This window comes from Pteropus vampyrus, unplaced genomic scaffold (assembly GCF_000151845.1).
Source record: "Pteropus vampyrus isolate Shadow unplaced genomic scaffold, Pvam_2.0 Scaffold1000002944, whole genome shotgun sequence".
Classification (NCBI taxonomy): Eukaryota; Metazoa; Chordata; class Mammalia; order Chiroptera; family Pteropodidae; genus Pteropus; species Pteropus vampyrus.
In genome coordinates, this window is record NW_011917346.1 from 65,005 (window position 1) to 84,053 (window position 19,049).

The 19,049-nt window shown below is 49.6% G+C and overlaps 1 protein-coding gene and 1 pseudogene across 1 annotated transcript; both read left to right on the plus strand.

Moving 5' to 3' along the window:
• Positions 1–6,068: 6,068 nt before the first annotated feature.
• Positions 6,069–7,173, plus strand: LOC105311298 (annotated as a pseudogene).
• Positions 7,174–11,628: 4,455 nt separating this feature from the next.
• On the plus strand, positions 11,629–12,660 carry LOC105311299 (melanoma-associated antigen B1-like). Its single transcript, XM_011387284.1, has one exon. The coding sequence runs from the start codon at positions 11,629–11,631 to the stop codon at positions 12,658–12,660; it is 1,032 nt and encodes a 343-aa protein (XP_011385586.1).
• Positions 12,661–19,049: the final 6,389 nt, after the last annotated feature.

A 19,049-nucleotide genomic window follows, 5' to 3' on the forward strand; every position in this document is an offset into this window, starting at 1 on the left:
CCACTATGGAAAACCGTATGCAGTTCCTCAGAAAATTAAAAAATAGAGCTAGCATATAATTCAGCAACACTCTTTCCGGATATCTATCCAAAGAAACCGAAATCGGGATCTTGATGATATAACTGCGCTGCGGTGTTCATGGCAACAAGGATACGCCATCGCCAAGAAATGGAAGCAACCTCAATGTCCACCGATGGATGAACAGATAAAGAAAATAGGGTATCACATACAATGGAGCTTTCATCTGCCTTCGAAAGGAGGAAACCTCGCCATTGCAACCAAAGAGACAAACCCAGAGAACATGATGCTAAGTGAGATAGCCAGCCACAGAAGAAGCACTGATATGAGGAATGCAAAACAGTCAAACCCGTAGAAGCAGCATAGAATGGTGGTTGCCAGGGGCAGGGAGGAAGGGATATGGGGAGGTACTTGTCAAAGGGTGCAAACTTTCAGTCATATAAGGGGAATAAGTTCTAGAAACGTACTGGGTATCACAGATACCAACATGATCATGCATACTTAACTTTTGATGATAGGGAGAATGTTATGTTAATTGTTTTGTATTCCCCGCGCCTCTCGCAATAAAAAATAAATACATATAAAGTGGGGACACCGTTTTGAAGAACGGGATATGTTTACGTCATAGATGGTTTGGAGGTTTAGGGGTGTATACTTCCGTCCTTACTCACCCCGTTGTTTACATGAAATGTGTGCAGCTTTGTGTACAACGATCATCCCTCAGTGAAGAGCTATATTTAAGAAGAGAAGAGAGTCTGTCTCATTTGGGGTTGTAGTATCAATACAGGTCCTAATTTGTATTAGATAGTTAATAAATATTTATTTATTAATTATTTATTCATTCATTCATTCATTTATTCATTCATTCATTTATGTATGTATTTTTAAGCACCCACAGCAGCGGGATTTCCTATGTGGTCTCCTATCCAAGTACTACTCAGGCCCGACCCTGATTGGCTTCCCAGATCAGACGAGATCGAGCACGTTCAGGGTGGCATGGCCATTGCTGAGTACTTTATAAATATTTAATTATGAAGGCCAGAAAGGGAGAGAAACTCTAAATAAGAAAAAGACTGTTGATTCTTGGTTTCCCTAATTTCTTCTAGTGTATCTTCTTGTAAAAATTACCGTTATAAACCTGGAATTGGTTAGATTACCTACACATGCAAGAAATATTAAATCCTAACGAATTAGTCCTCATGCTCACAGTCTTGGTTATTTCCCAATCATTCATTTAAAATGAGCTCTCTAGAAGGAGTCGTGCTAATACTGGAGATGCTTTAATAAACGATAACAACACAACAAAAACGACAAACAGAAGACCTTGCCCGGCCACTCCAGGCATCCTCAGTTACTGCTACACCATCTCTGTAGGATGCAAAGCCGTGGCTCACCACGCATCCGGTGCCAGTCTGAGATCTCACTCTTCCAGCATCTGGGTGGAAGGCCTCCCGCAAAATGCCTGGGGAGTCAACTGACATGGAGGTCGATTCTGACGGGGAGGGCAGACACTGTGAGTAGACAATCCACTCACCTCTCAGCTGAGGCCCTGGATTTACCTAAGAGCAAATTTATAAAGCAGATACATGTCTTCATTTCTTTTCGTTGAAGGAGGAAAGCAGATGCAGAAAGACGACTGTGGCAATGGACAGTGGAGAAAACGTATTGGAAGAGGATGCTCCGTCGAATAGTTGCCATTGACCAGCACAGCATTATGGAAGGACACAAAGCAAAAGAGTGACTGATAGAAGGCCATGAAAATCCATAATTCGCTGTTAAGCACAGGCAATGTGCACACAGCATTTGCTTCCAGACGTGGGTGCTCTCGTATATGTGGTAGAATCAGCGCAGGACTGAAAACCAACTCTCCTGACCACTTGTCTCTGAACAGCCTCAATCTGATTGCAACTTTCTTTGCATCAATAGGACCTGCTCTTCCTTTTAATCCAAGGGAAAAGAGACTTTTCCAGTTCCGACTCTTCTCTTTGAAGGTATGTTTTAATGTGAAACTTACTTAAACTACGACAAAAAAAAAAAGACCAAATGTGGATCCTTTGAATTTTAGAGTCTAGTACTTGCCATCATGTAAAAAAAAAAAAAAAAAAAAAAAAAAAAAAAAAAAAAAAGTCGGGATATTCTAGGACCTAAAAAAGAAGGAAAAAGGAAAGGGTAAAGAGGGGAAGGGGTTTCAGATGAAAGCAATCAAATGTCAGTATCCTGGGGCCAGACAGTTTGGAGTCTTAGAAAACTGCGGATCTCTCAGTGACAGATAATAATTTTAAGTGAGGACGCAGGCTGGGCTAGATGAGGCTGTGGAAGTGGTGAGCAGGGACCGGCCCCTCACTGAGATGGAGGACCTAGAGAGATGAAAGACTAAGCCTGCAGTGAGAGATTGTCCTTATCTTTAGCCACCCTGGGAATGTGAGTGAACCAGGGAAAGTCTTCACCCGGAGTAGGGAAGGTGTCCCATGCTCCTGTCCCAGTGCTGTGGAACACAGAGCGCAGACAAGATGTGGTATGCACACCATCGCCTGGGAGGTTCTGAGTAATGAGGGTGATACTCCTTTGAGGTGGGGTGCCCAGAATGCACTGGACTGGGATGCCATTCCCTGGGCTGGGGGCTCTGAGAATGCTCCACCAAAAAGGCACTCAAGAGGTTTATCTTGAGTATTAATTGGAGAATTCTAGGCAGGGCCTGGATATTCACTGGTGGTTAGACGAATACAAATAATGGTCATTTAGATGGAAGGACAGCTGGGAAGGGAGATGTCAGTCATTGACAGAACTTCCAAGAACTCTGAGTCGTATGCAACTGGGAAAGACTCCTCCACAAACAAGCGAGTGAGGATACAATTGGACTCAATCGTTCGTGCTAAGCAGCGGTTTGGTTGATTGCAATCGCTTCGTCCTGGAGTTTGGTAACAGGCTCGATTTGACGGGACTGGTAAGAGACAGGACGGGCACGACACCTGGTCTGCATTCCCCTGGAGCGCACACTGCTCATTCCACGCCTCTCTGCCTAAAGCAGAACTTGTGTTCCTTCACATGCCAAAATGTGCCCCAGAGAATAAAAATAAGGACTCTGTGCCCAAAGACTGGGTTCAAATATGTAGCCAAAGCAATGAAGAATAGCACAATAGACGAAAGTTGTGAAGAGAGAGGTGGCACAGCTAATATTCGGTGACAAGGTGATCATCTGCATATGCAGTGTCAGAGCAACTGAAAATCAGGGATGGCAAAGCCATCCTGGGCAGCTCCTTCCCAGAGGACATAAGTCAATGAAAACGGAATGCACAGGGTCTCATTCTGACTATTGAAAAGAAGTGTAGATGAGCGTCATTTTCCTCTGACAGTCCACCCGCTGTCCTGTGCCCCATGCCTGATCTTGCAGTTTCCCTGCCGCACATCAAGCGTGGGACACGAAGCTACAAGGGGTCCATTAGGGACACAGCTCAAGAGTGTGCAGGGATGTGGTCTTTCCAAGCAATCCGGCAATCCAAGAGTCAAGGGACATAATGAGCTGACACCCAGGAACAGGATGGGGAGACTGCCACCCCAGAATATAGGGGCTGGCTCAGAAAAACACCCAAACTTGCTCTCAGATCTAGACTGCCCAGGCTGGGCAGTCAGACTCCCCATCCCCTCTTTTAATCCCCAGAGTTGTCAGCTCTGGGGAAAGCCTTGGCCTTAGGGCAGTGGCCTCCGGTCAGGAGAGGGAGGATCCTGGATTGCGGACATATAGAGTTGAGGACCCCGAATGACGCATGTGGGGACCCCTGACTCCAGAACAGTGGCATTCCACAGGGACACACATCTGCCGTCACCTCGTCGGGACTCACGCATCCCGGCCCTATTGTGGCTCATGCTAACTTCCACCTGGGAGGACTCAGGGTGGGACGGACCTCAGTGGGAGCAGAGTAAGCGCATATGAGGGATGGTGGAATCCCTGCACTGGCCATGATTGAGGGGAGGGCCTGGAGGGACGAAACAGGGAGTCGCTCTTTCGACAAATGAGGGGCTTTTAAAGACCCCCAATCCTGCCCTCGGCCGTTAAAGCCTCCGGTCGCAGCTACGAGGCTGCTAAGCCGCCTCATTTCTGCCTGGTTGACCTCAGCGAAGGAAGGGCCTCGTCTGACAGGGTCATGCCTGCAAGGGGTCCATTGTAGGTTCTGCAGAGCGAGGATTCGTGTCCATAACCGGAGTCCTGGTGGGGACACTCAGCACCAAGGAGAGGACCTCTTGCCTGCAGAGGGAGCCCCACAGAGTCCCGTCCAGCTTGTTGGGCACACAAGACCCCAGGCAGATGTCTTCGGAAGCCCAGCGTCCTGACTACGTCCCTGAAGACTCAGGACGCTGAGGGCTTCGTGCGGGGCCTGGCGCGCTCGGCTCAGTCGAGGGAGGAGTCCCAGGCTCTGATGAGGACCCTGAGTGAGGACTCCGAGCGAGGGTCTACAGACCACCGAGTCCTCATCGATTGGGTCACACAGAGCTCCGCCCCAGATGGTGGGCCAGAGGGACCACCCCTATGTGTTCCCAGAACTTTCTCGCAGCTGCTGCCGGACGTGGCTCACGCAGACGTTGGCTTCAGATTCTAAGAGCTCGGACTTTTCCAGAGCTTTGGTTCAGTACAGGCTGGGGCCCCAGCTGTGGTCTGAAATCAAGGTGAGGATCTGAATGTGGGCAGACTGGACCAAGCCCGTCCCCATACCTAAGGTGGCTCAACAACGTCCCGCCCCTGAGACTCGATGAGGAAGGTCTCTTGGAGATCTCTGGCTAAGGTCTGTCTGCATAGTCTCTGGGAGGAAGGCTTTGGCCTAAGATAGTAGCTCTGATTCTTCAGATCGAGGCAACGGCCCTCAGGAGAGTCACGGGGAGGGCCCTGTGTGCCAGTTACGGGCTCTCCCCACATGAAAGTCGGCAACACAAATCAGCCACCCTACTCTCAGTTCTGGGAGGATCCAGGCAGGGGCAGTCATATTTGGCAGGCCCTGATGTCCCTATTGGAGCGCAGGGAGGTGAAGGCCTGGTGTGGAGGCTGGTAGGCTAAGGTCAGCGGAGGAAAGAGACCCCGCCCCTGATAGATAGCAAATGGGGACCCTGAGGGAGTGCCTAGAGATCGCCAGAATATCTGTCAGGGTGGGCCCCTCACATCGTTTCTGTCTCGAGTGTCCCAGACTGGAGAGGGTGATGGACTCATTGAGCGGCCTCAGTTCTATGGGAGAATGTGTCCCCGGTCTTCACGGGACTCAGGGTGAGGACCCGGAAGACTGATGGTTTCAGTTTCAATCACCGCACAACCAGAGAAGACAATGGAGAGTCCCCCTCCTTGTTTGCAGCACTGATGGGACCAGACATGGAAGTCAAGTGTAAATAAACCCTCTTTTCTTTTGATGGTATTGTGCTCCTGAGACCTTTGTCGGAGTAGAGGGATGTCAGATCAGCAGAAGTGGCTGTCCCAAGCCTTCCCTAGAGTGAAGATGAGGACCCGGAGTGAGGCCTGAGGAACGCGAGGTGCCACGACAGTGAGTTTCATGGAGCGGTCAGCGGGGGGTGTCCCCTGGCGGGGGCAGGGGTTTGAGGCACCCCTGATGTTCCTCTTGAGATGCCCCAAGAAGACGAGGACCTACATTCGACGTATAAATTTAGAGCAGCACAGAGGAGGGCGCCCAGACCCTGCCAAAAATGGATATGATGGCATTGAATGTGAACTGCGAAGACCCCCACACTCCACAGGGGAGGGAACACTTCAAGGACTATACCATCTGCTTCTGCTCTCACTCCAGTAAGCAGCAGGCAGGCCTGGCAGACTGAGACCTAAGGCTCACTTTCAGGATTTCAACCCATTTCTCAAAGGACAGGTCCGTCAGACCAGGAGCCCTGTGGATTCGTAGAGCACTGTCCTCAAGGGAACCTGCAGAAGTGGCCTTCTTAATGTCGTGGAGGTATATCCCTGATGAAGGTGCTCACACCCTCTCATCCTCTCTCCTCTCATGCCCGGAACACCTGCTGTCCTACCTGCACTCCTGCCCGCTGTCATTTTCCCAGTCATCATGCCTCCGGGTCAGAAGAGAAAGCTGCGAATCCATGAGAAAGGCCACCAGGCCCGAGGTGCGACCCAGGTTCTCAGAGCTGCCAAGGGGAAAGCACTCCCCTCCACGCCACCTCCTCCTTTGGGAGCCGTTGTGCACGGAAAGCCTGCTACTAGGTCACGTAGACCTGGTAAAGGGCCCCGGAGAGCCCAATCATCCATCTCCATGTCTGTGGGTGTGTCTCGCACAAGATCATGCGAGGGCGCCAATGGCACAATGGAGAAGAAGCAAGTTCCTACCGGGCCCCACCTTCCAGAGTGCAGAATGCACGAGATCCTCTAAGCAAGATGACCAGTATGTTGGTGCTCTTCCTGCTGCAGATCTACAAAATGAAAAGGCCAGCTACAAAAACACATAAGCTGAACATAGTCGGGAAGAACGACAAAAATCACTTCTTTGAGGTCCTCTAGAGAGCATCTTTCAGCATGGAGGTGGTATTTGGCATCGACCTAAAGAAAGTGGATTCTCCACATCATTCCTATATCCTCCTCGTCAGCAAAATGGATCTGCCCAAAAATGGGCGGGTGAACCGTGTCGGCAGATTCCCCAAGACCAGTCTCCTGATGAATCTCCTGGGCCCGATCTTCATGAATGGCGACTGCGCCACTGAGGAGGCGATCTGGGAATTTCTGAATAAGATGAGGGTGCACGCCGGAAAGAGACACTTCGTCTTTCGGGAGCCCAAGAAGCTCATCAACCAAGATCCGGAGAAGCTTAAGTTCCTGGGGTACCGGCAGGTGCCCACAGAGATCCAGCACACTACGAGTTCCTGTGGGGTCGGAGAGTCCACGCTGAGACCAGCAAGATGAGGTTCCTGGGGTTTTTCGCCAAGATCAATCGTACGGTCCCCAGTGCCTTCGCATCCTGGCACAAAGAGGCTTTGCGCGATGAGGAAGAGAGAGTCCGGGCCACAGTCCCACTAACGGCTGACCCCAATGCCGTGGCAGCGAATGATCCGGGCCCAGGCACAGCAGGGCGTCCGACACCTCCTGAAGTGGGTGCAGATTCTTCACTTTCTGCTTGCAAAGAGCAGTCAGCGGTCCAAGGAGCGGAGAGCAGACTGTGAGCGAGGGAATGCAGGGGGTCGCACCCTTGGGTTCCCGTTCTGTGTGGGTGTTTGGAGATTGATCTGTGTTGTTACTTTTTCATCCTTTTCAGTGGAGTAAGTTCTAGATAAAGGTTAATCTAGTATTATGATCTAAGTAATGAAATATATGGGTCGCACTCATGGTTGTTTCTCAGGTTGAAGAGTTAAGAGTTTTCCCGTTCTGTAAAACCAATGGGGAAAACTTCCTTCTTTCTTAGGAATCTGGTGCCAGATAACATGGCATTGGAATAAGCATCTCCTTGAACTGGTGAATAAATAAATCAGTAAAATTAAGAGAATGAAGACATAGAGGGGAAAAAATGTAAGATCGCAAATATTGGGCTTCCCAATGCCTTTTATTCTGTGTTTTATAAAGTCGTAACTTACGGTATGTTCTTGGCTACTTCAAGAATGTTGAATTAAATCATAACGTATTAGGTTCACTTATTCCCCAGATGGTAATTAAGCATCTACTCTACGAACGCTCCATGCTAGTGCTGGTAGAGCTGGGAAAAGGAAGACCTAGCCGCGCATTATAGAGTCGACGAGCAGCTCTCATAATAGGAAAAGGGCGATATACACTCTGAGACCCAAAGCGCAAATGAAAAGACAGCACGGGATCGGAGACCGGTGGCTCCAGATGAGAGCACTCAAGTGTAAATGCCCTGAGGCAAGGCAGTACCACTGGACCTTGGGAACATAGAAGGCCCCGAGCGGGAGGGCATTTTATTTAGCTGCACGGTGGGCTAAAAGAAGTTGTGAAAGTCGCGAGCAGGGGCCTCACACTCGCATAGATGGTGACCCGCATAGTTCAAAGTCTAAGCCTCGTGTGGGAAACTGCACTTACGAGTTACTTTGAAATTCTGACGAAACCACCGAGAAATCACCAAGAACTGGGAAGGAACGTGTGCTGTGCTCTTGTCCCAGTGCCGGGGAACACGGTGTGCCAATTAGATATTTCATGCACATCGTCTCCAGGGAGTTTCTGGGAAATATGGGTGATAATCCCTGGAGCGGGGATGCCCAGATTTCGCTGGTCTGCCACTCTTTGCCCTGAGTTGGGGGAGACTGAGTCCGTTCCCTAAAGAAAGGTGTTCAAACAGTTTCCCTTGTATATAATTTGGCAGCCTCTGGGAAAGGTCTAGATTGTTGCTGCTGCTGGAATGAACGAAAGTAGAAGTGGCTATGGAAGAAAAGCAGCTGAGAAGGGGGTAAGTCTTTGGTCCGCGAAACATATTTTAGAAGCTTTCTGCTCTATCCACAGAGGAAGTCTGCCTCACCTCGACATCGAATGACGTACTCTGATGGGGGAAATTTGACTTAACTCTCCCTGGTAAGCAGTATTTTGCGTGATAGCGTTTTCCCTGTCCTGGAGCGCTGATATTCTCGGACATCTCCTGGGTTAAAAAAACTAAGTGTCCGTGAGGGGACTGAAACTCCAAGGAACGGAAGAATCATAAAAGAACCGGCATCCTTTAAAATCTCAATGCAGGCACTCTGCATGCATTCTATTCATTCCGCCAGGCCCTGAGTCAGAGCTAACCAAACCCACTGCACAGATGAAAAGCCTGAGGCACACAGAGGTGGGTGATGTGCCTAAATACACAAAGCTGTTAAGTGGCACGGTTGGCAAAGGGGTGGTCTTTCCCAGGAAGGTTTTAATCAAGAGACAGGAGCTATGATGAAGATCCCCTTACAGGAGGTGTGGGGAGAGCAACATGCCAAGCAACGGTGTCTGCCTGAGCACTCGGACACATATTCTTCAGGGTTTCCAGGAACTTGTGAGTCCCACCCAGGGAGGATGACCTCGGGTCAGGAGAGGGAGGAGTCCCAGTCTCCGAGAAATACGCAGGTGAGGACCCGGAATGAAACATGAGGGAAGCACCCGCGCAGAACCGCGTAGCCCGCGAAAGCACAGGGTTCCAGAGCGAGAACCAGAGGAGCTACCACTGAGGAGTCCCCAGCTGTGTGGTCACAGGGAGGGAAGGACCTTGTCACAGGCTCGAACACCACGTCGGCAAAGGGTGGAACCTTGCCCATAACCGGAGTCTACGTGAGGACCCTCGGTGCCTAGGACGGGATCTGGCCCCCAAGCGGGAGGCTCAGTCCCGCCCTTTTCGTCATCACTGGGAGGCCCAGGGCAGACGTCATAAGCAGTGCGCCCCCACTTCCCCACCGGGACTCGGGAGGGTGGGGCCTTCGGTAGGGGCCTGAAGGACTCGGGTCACTCTAGATGCAGGAGTCCCGGGCCCTGACGTCACAAAAGCGAGGTCCGTCCACGACGTCCTGCGGGCCACCGAATCCCAAATGACGAGGTCCCGCAGAGCCCCGCCCCAGCTGTCAGCCCTCGTACATCCGGGACGGGACCGCCCTGGCGGGGGGGACTCCCTGACTTCCGCTTCGGGGCGGGGGCGGAGGACCTTTTCCTGCTGCGCGCGCGCGGCGTTGGTTCGGCGGGTCGTGGATTCGCGGGTCTGATCTGCAGGCAAGGTGAGATCCCCGCGTGGGAACGGGAGAAGGCCACCGCCCCAATAGCGCAGGTGCCCCCGCCGAAACCCTCCCGTGCGGTCCGGCCCTGAGAGGCCCCAGCGGACTCTGCCGGACCGCACGGGGCCTGAATTGGGCCTGGAGTGTGTTAGGGAGAAGGGCTTCCTCTACGGGAGTACCCCGATTGGACAGATGGAGGACATCCCCGTCCGAACTGGGTGGGAAATGAGGGCCCCGAGTGCTTGTGAGCAGACCTCTACCCATGAAGGGCACCGCGCGGAGCCGCGCCCCTGCGTGAGCTCCGGGAGGCCCCAGGCAAAGGAAACAGATAAAAAGCGGCTAAATTACCCTTTAGCTGCGACTAACGGCGGTGTAGGCTGTACCCGACAACCCCCAAAGTGAGCACGGTTGTCCCGGCGAGAGCTGGCAGGCTGGGCATCCACACATTATCTGTGGAGATGGTGTCCGGGAGGGAAGGGCCCTGGTCGCATTGAGGAAGCCCAACGGGACCCAGTCTGTAACAGGATTCCGGGTTGTGACACCGAGCGAGGATGGGGGACCCCTCCCAGGAAGTAGAAGAGCCAATAAAGCCCCAGCTATGTTTGCAGCCCTGGGGACCTGGGCCTGTTGACCTGAGGAGATGCTCTCACTTCTTCCCCTAGCATCTCATGGAGGCAAGTGACCAGGTCATCGGGGACAACCTCAGGTCAGAGGAGGGAGAAATTTCTGTTCCACCACGTTTCATGGAGAGACCCTTGAGGACTGTGGGGAGAACCTACACCTAATCAGTGGGGCCACAGAGAATTTTTCCTATGTTCAGCACTGTCTGATCTCAAGGATGTAGATGTGAGGCAGAAGTGCCCATCGGTTCGCACTCAGGGGTCAGGGAAGTGAGGGTCTTGGTCTGAGGGGCGTGGCCCCAGGACAGCAGAGGATGAAATCTTAGACCCTATCAGAGTCCAGTTTCGACCTTGAGTTGGGATCCTGTGTGGGACCACCTGCCATAGTGCCACCACCTGCTTGCAGCAGGTCCCAGTCTTGGCAGACCAGGTTTGGTCAGATTAGGTCCCCTTCACTGTATTCTATTGGGAATGAGGGTGGGTGGCTGTTACTATGAGGAGTTCTGTACCGGGACCCAAGGTGAGGAGTCTGAGTGAGGAATGAAGGTTACCAAGCACCCTGAATAAAGGGGATATCAAAGCCTGTATCCCAGCCCTTTGATGTCAGCCCAAGAAATCTCAGGGAAGGGCCGTCAGGGTGAGCGTGGCCCTCACCTTTAATTTCTGGACTAACGGAGGTGAGGTCCTTAGTTTGAACGTGCAGGCCCCGTGGGTCAGCAAAAGGGGAGTGCTGCCACGCCTTCAAGGACCCACGGTGAAGTGCTTGACGGACAACTTAGGATCTGAATGCAGTCAGGGCAGAAAGGACCCCACTCAGCCCTCAGGACTGGGTTTCTCCTGATTGGGAGGTGGACTGAGGCTCCCACTTTCATTTTGTATTCCTGGGTCCCTTGGATCTTTGAGGTGTCAAGGTCAGAGTGGCAGAAGGGAGGGTGCCCAGGCTCTGCCCAGAGTTGACAGGATAAAGGATAATACCGATGATGAAGTCAGAGGAACGCAGAGGCCAGAACACAGGGAGCCCCACTGCCGGTGCCCGCTTCACCTAAGGAAACCCAAGGCACCTTGGGTGGGATTCAGGGTGAGGCTCCCACGACGGGTGCTATGGTTCTAGAGGACCGTCAGGGGACAGAATGGCCAGGAACCCACAGGAGCTTGTGGGTTCCCAGAGCAGTGCCCTCAAGGTAACCTGCAAAGGTGGCCTTCAGTCAAGACAAGGGGAAGCCTACCTGTCGGAGGTGCTCACCTCAGGTCATTCTCTATCCAGCAGGTGCGAACTCACCTGCCCACTGGGCCACAGTCCTGTCTGCTGTCCGGGACCTCAGCCACCATGCCTCGCGGTCAGAAGAGTAAGCTCCGTGCTCGTGAGAAACGCCGCCAGAACAGAGCCGAGGCCCAAGGTCTTAAGAGTGCTCAGGCAGCGACAGCAGAGGGAGAAGCCACTGCCTCCTCCCCTCCTGTTACTGGGGATGGTGCCTCGAGCTCTTCTGATGCTGGCAGTCTCCAGGCACCCGCAAGTGTCTCAGCTGCCACCAGTGCCACTGCAGGTGTTTCGTGCAAAAGATCTGATGTACGTGGCAAGAGCCATGTTCAGAAGAGTAAAAAGTCCCAGGCCGCACATTGCAGTGAGAGCTCAGGCCAAGATCTTCTAACTAGGAAGGCGGGTATATTGGCGAACTACCTGCTGTGTAAGTACAAAATGAATGAGCCCATTAAAAAGGGAGACATGCTGAAAGTCATCCACAAAAGGTACAGGGAGCACTTCCCCGAGATCCTCAAGAAAGCCTCTGAGCGCATGGATCTGTTCTTTGGCCTGGAAGTGAAGGAAGTCAAGCCCAACAGTCACTCCTATTCCCTTGTCTGCAAGCTGGATGATACCAGCGAAGGGAGTGTGAGCTTTGCCTGGCAATTTCCTACAAAAGGGATTCTGATGCCTCTGCTGGGGTTGATCTTCTTGAATGGCAACCGCGCCTCTGAGGAGGAGATCTGGGAACTCCTGAATATTTTTGGAGTCTATGCTGGAAAGACACACTTCATCTTCGGGGAGCCCAGGAAGCTTATCACCCAAGATTTGGTGCAGGAAAATTACTTGGAGTACCGGCAGGTGCCCGGCAGTGATCCTCCACGCTTCGAGTTCCTGTGGGGCCCAAGAGCCCAAGCTGAAACCACCAAGGCGAAAGTCCTGGACTTTTTGTCCAAGGTCAAAGATACCGTCTCCACTGACTTCCCACCCCGTTATGAAGAGATTTTGAGAGATGAGCAGGAGAGAGCCCGGGCCACTGCGGCAACCATGGCTGGGGCTACCGACAAAGCCAGAGCACGCTCCAGGGCCACGTCCAGCCGCGACCCTCCCCCCGAGTGATCTCTGAGGTGGATTCTTCACTTTCCGGTTGCAAAGGCCTGTTAAGCTGTGTGCCTAATATCGACGAATGTGTATGTCATTGTCTTGCCTCTTTTGTGCATTTTCAAGCAGTGTTCCTCTCAAAAGGAAGTTCATGTAGATTTGGTATGTAAGTGTGTGAATGGCAGGGATCACACATTCATTGCCATGTGTCAAGATTAGGAGTAAGATTTTGTTTTTGGAAATAGGCATTGAAAGCCAGACAGAAAAAGTTGAAAATCACATGTTATCACTTATATGTGGGATTTAAACCTAAAAACAACAAATGAACAGGACAAACAGAGACTCATGGACATGGACAATGGACTTGTGGTTACCAGAGGGTAGGAGGAAGGGGTGTGTGTAGACGATGGGAAAAAGTTCAAAACATTTCTTCAGTTAAATACATAAATAATAATAATAATAAAAGTACGCCTTGAAAATCCCCAAAACGCTTCCATGGTCTAGAAAAAGATAACATGGCTTTAAGATAGCAATATCTTTGGAAATATAAATAAATCCACACAAAATGAGTTGGGATCAGAATATAGAAAGCTATAGAGAGTGAAAGAGTAAAAGCTGTTCTATTCTTGCATTGCTTTACTCCATTTAGTCTTTCTTTTTATACATTTAAAAGGTGTTATCTGCGTTCGCTTATGTCCTTCAAGCATGTTTGAGAATATAAAGCATTGTGCGTGTACCTCTTTGTTCACGGCTTTTCTTTTACACAGTCTTCAATGGAGCATCAGCTCTTTGGAAGTCTTCATGCTTGCCCTGGGGGTGTTTAGTCAAAGAAGGCCCGGCCCGTGCCCGAGCAATTATACAGGCTAGGAGGAGCTATCGCTACAAAAGAGGGTGAGGTCCGCTCTACTTCATAAGGAACAGGTAAAAAGGAGGGTAAAGAGGGGTTGGAGAGAGCATATTCCTGAGCTTTCATGCCTAGGTGCCATTTTGGCTCACCGGGAGTTTTTCTGTTTTCTAGATCACTGCATATTTCACGACATGCTGTAAATAAAACAACCAAACAAACAAACAAAAAATTCCAGCTGGATAAATGGTAACCTCTGAGGTCAAGATAATCATAGGAATATTTCTATTGCCTAATGTCTCAGTACAAGACTGGCACAGTGATGGAAGCTGGTGCTTTCTCTATATCACATATATGCTACCAGTCGTAGAAGACAGGGCCGATCAGACTCGCTGGAGAGTGGGCAGCCCGTCTCATAGAGTTCGAGTTTGGTAATGTGCCAAAAGTCATGGGGCTAGTAAGTGCAAGGCTCAAACTTGATGGCTCGTCCAAATTACTGTAAGCCCACTATTCTACTCTCCCACCCAGAGACACAACGCATGCTCCTTATTTCTTTTTTCTAAGTTTTAAAATTTTTCGGTTACACTTTGTATGCAATATTGTGTTCATTTAAGGTATACAACACAGTGACCAGACATTTATATAAGTAAGGAACTGATCTTCCCTGTAAATCCAGTACCCATATGACCATACATCGTTATTACAATATTATTGACTATATCCCCCATGCTGTACGTTACATCCCCATGGCTATTTTGTGACTAACAATTTGTACCTCCTAATCCCTTCCCCTTTTCACCCATCACTACGCCCCCTCCCATCTGGCAACCGTCAAAAGGTTCTCTGTGTCTATGAGTTTGGCTCTGTCTTGTTTATTTGTTATGGTGTTTAGATTTGACAGGTAAGTGAAATCTTAGGGCATTTGTCCTTCTCTGACTTTCTGCACTCTAGGACAATCCATGTTGTTGCAGATGGCAAGATTTCAATCTAGTTTCTGGCTGAATCATTAATATTTTACTGTATCTATGTACCAGCTCTTCATTCTTTATTCGCCTATTGATGGACACCGAGGTTGCCTCCATATCTTGAAACTCGTAAAGAATACTGCAATGAACATATGGATTCACCTGTCTCTTCAAAGTAGTGTTTTGAGTTTCTTGGGATGAATACCCGAGGTGGGATTACAGGATCCTTCTTCACCTCTTGTTTTACCCTTTCTTTTAATGTCTATTTTGTCTGATCTCAGTATTGCTAACCAGACTTTTTTTTTTTTATCATTTTCATTTTGATGAACTATTTTTCCCACACATTTGCTTTCAGTCTGTAGGTGTCTTTCAATCTGAACTGAGTCTCTTGTACCCAGCATATTCAAGGTCTTTGTTTTCCTATCCACTGAACCATCCTGTGTCCTTTCATTGGAGCGTTTAATCTGTTAACAATTACAGTAAATGTCGATAGGTATGTACTTATTGCCATTTGTAATATTCATATATTTATCGCTTTTCTTCGATCTTCTGCTTCCTTTTCTCTTCTTTTTTCTTCCCGTTCCTTCTCCTTCCTTCTCTTTTCTCAGCCTCTTCCTCCTCTTCCTCCTTCAAATTCTTCCCCTTCATCCTTCTAACATTTCTTGTAACTGTGGCATGGGGGTGACGCACTCCTCTATGTCTTCCTCGTCTGGGAAGCTCTTATCTATCCTTTGATTCTAAATGATATCTTGGCTGGATAGAGGAGTGTTGGTTGCAGGTCTCTGAGTTTCATCACTTTGCATATTTCCTGTCAATCCCTTCTACCTGCAGAGTTTCTGTGGAACCTCAGCTGAAATGAGTCCCATGGGAACTCCCTTGTAGATAACGAACTGCTTTTCTCTTGCTACTTGTAAGAGTCTCTGATTTGTTCTTAACATTTGGCATTTTAATTATGATGTGTCTTGTTGTGAGCCTCTCTGGATTCATCTAATGAGAGGCTCACTGTATTTCCTGGGCTTGCATGTTTCTTTATTGTCTGTAAATCAAGCCAACAGACAGTATTCTGTGATGGTATGGTGATCTACATTTGCAATCTCAGATAACCTCAAAAGATCAGGGGCTCGCAAAGTCCTCCTGGACAATCTCTCCCCTGTTGAAAGTAAATTCTTCAGAACAGAAGTTACATGAGCACTTCATCTGGCTGATGTAGACAAAGAGTACTTCAAGGTATGTTTTTCCACGGACAACCCATCAAAGTGCTAGGACTCCGGCCCTGTGCTACCGTTTCCCCATCTCACATTACTGCTGGAGAGGGATCCGTGCTCGGCAACGTTTGCGGAGTGGTACCTTCTCATGATTTTGAAGAGATGTGGAATTTACCAGGAAGCCTTAATCCCAGAGATAGGAACCAAGAGGAGGGCTAGTACAAGAGGATTGGGAGACCGAGACCCCAGAAAATCGGGGAAGTGACAGGGAGACAGGTCACACTGAGCACACACATGGAGAGTCTCAAGCACAGCTTCGAGGCTGAGCATCCCCTCCCTGCTTCAAGCTTCTCAGGGGGCATGAGGGCCTTGGTCTCGGCCCAGAGTTCTCAGATGAGTAGAGGAGGAGTCTCAGGCTCTCATAGAAATGACAGTGATGAACCTGAATAAGGAAGGTGGAAGGACCCAGCCAGAAGAGTAGCTCCCCATACGGTCCCGTCCCAGTTGTCAGCCCTGTGAGGTTCAAAATTGTCCTGGCTGCTTGTGGCTAACAGGGACTTTCAGTTGATGGCCATGGAAGATGAGGATTTTGTCTGAAGGCTCCAGTCTCAGATTAGCAGAGAGTGCAGTCGCGGCAATGGTGCAGAGTCCAAGAGGAGACTCTTCCTGGGGACCAGTCCACTGTAACTGACAGGGCCACACCTGACCCCTCCTCTGCCGTTACCATGGAGTCCTAGGCAAGAACTGACAGATTCAAGTCCGCCTTGGATTCTGCCTGCAGGGTTTCTAAAAGGCGAGATCGTGGTTTACAGGCTGGCTTTTCAGCAGGGGGTAGAATCCAGGCCTGACAGTGTCAAGGGAAGTATCCTCTATGAGACATGAGGCAATGGGCTACTCCATAATAGAGATGGAATGTCCCGCTTCCGCAGTTGCCCAAGGGAGGTTACAGGCAGAGCTCAGGCATGAGACGGGAAGCTCTTGGAGACTTCAGGTCCTTAGACTAATGGGGGAGGCCCAATTCAGCAGCAGAGGAAATGTACCTGGTTCCCGACAGCAGTCAACAGGATGACACAAGTCACAATGGAAGGATCTCTCCCAGAAAGAAGAGAGCCACTTAAGCTCTGTCCCTGTTTTCAGAAGTGAGATCATGTCACCTAGCCCTGGTGAATTGATGAGTCATAATCACTTTCTCCCGGAACATCTCACGGACGTGAGGCACATCACCAAAAGGTCAGCCCCGGATCAGCAGCAGAAGGATTTCCAGCTTGTGCCAGGATCCAAGGTAAGGACCCTGAAGGCTGAAAGAACCCTCCACCCCCTCAGAGTGGAGGGCAACACAAACGCCTTCAACTACTGTTAGCCTTGGTGGACCATGAGCTACTGTGACCAGATGAGGAAACGTCACTTCTTCCACAGGGTTCTCAGGGAAATGGATTTCTTCGTGTGAAGGGATGTCTCAAGTCAAGATGGAATATTTGCGGATTCTGCCAGAAAACAGGGTGAAAACAAGAGCGTGGGAACGCCACCCCACATCATCAGCGGCCACGAGCAATCCTCCCCACGGCCAGTTCTAGGATGCCAAGGGCAGAGACGTCCGCCAGTGGGTCCCGTCGTTTCCCACTCAGGAGTAAGCGACAGGTAGTGAGCGTATCGGTCTGAGGGGGTCAGTTCAATGTCAACAGAGGAAGGAATCTTAGGCCTGCCCAGCAGTCAATGCAGCACTTGATTTGGAGCCCTGAGTGGGACCATCCCTTAAAGGGCCTGAATATGCCTGCCACAGTTTTCATTCTTGTGAGACCGTGGGCAGCTATGACCAAATAAGGCCATCCTGACGTCCTCCTGCTGGGTCGCAGGTGGTATGGAACTTACTAGGAGGGCTTCCAGTCAAGAAAGAGAGGACACATGAGCCCTGACAAGAGTCATAACGGGGAGCCTGAGTGAGGACTGAGGGTTACCAACAACACCGAACAGAGTGTACAGGAGAGAGTCTGGTCCCGCCCGTTGATATGAGCTGGAAAAGGCAGGGCTATCGGGTGAGGCTCCCCCTCAGCCCACCTCCTCCACACTGCTCTTCGCAATGATTTGTTTTCTAGTATGAAAACACAGACATGACAGGATAAGCCAATAAAAACTCTGGTGGGACTACAGTAAACTGAAAAGCTACTGGACAGCAATGGAAATAATTCACAAGACAAAAAGGGCAATCTATGAAATGGGAGATTGTAGTCACGAACCAAATATCCGATAAGGGGTTAATATCCAGATTGTACTAGGAACTCATACATCTCAAGTGCAAATTGATTGATTAAAAACACACTCACTCACTCAAGAAGTAAGCAAGAACCCTGGGTCTTTTTCCAAAGAGGATATAGAAATGAACAACGGGGGTATGAGAAGGTGGCCAACGCCACTCATCGTCAAGGAAATGCAAACCGTAGCCACAATCGGATATCACCTCATCCCTGTTAGCATAGTTTTATCATAAAGACAAGCAATAACAACGGTTGGTGAGGGTGTTGAGAAAAAGGAAACTTTGTACAGTGTCGCTGGGAATGTAAATTGGTACAGCCCTTACGGAAAACAGTTTGGATGTTCCTCAAAAACTGCTAAACTATATCGACCACATGATTCAACAATCCCACGTCTGAGTATACATCCAAAGGAGAAGAAATCTCTATCTGAAAAAGATACGTGCACACTTACGTTCGTTGTGTCATTCTTCACAATAGCTGATTATGTAAACAACCCACACATCCATCCACAGATACGTGGATAAGGAAAATGTGATATAAACATACAATGAATTATAATCTAGCCTTAAAAATGGAAGAAATCCTGTCATATGAAACAACGCAGATGAACCTGGGAGACGTTATCCTAAATGAAGTAAGTCAGTCGCAGAAGGATAAATACTGCTTCAGTCCACTGATGTGAGGCAAATAGACTAGCCAATCATAGAAACACACAGGAGAGTGGTGGTGGCCCGGGCCTGGGGGAAGGGAGGATCAGGGAGTTGCTGTTCAACTGGTCTAGTTTCACTTAGGCCAGATGAGTAAGCAGTAAAGAGCTGCTGAAAACCCCGTGACCATATTGAACAATACTGTAGTGTGCATTTGAAACTGGGTTAAGAGAGTGGTTATCAGATGAAGCATTCCTACTGCAAGAAAAATCGTGAAGCTGATTGAATTGCTGTCTCGCCCACCTAGAGACCAAGCGAATTATGTGCAACTACATGGAAAAGATGACTCGTATCGTGTTACGGGAGCATAAATGGTGCAGCCACTATGGAAAACCGTATGCAGTTCCTCAGAAAATTAAAAAATAGAGCTAGCATATAATTCAGCAACACTCTTTCCGGATATCTATCCAAAGAAACCGAAATCGGGATCTTGA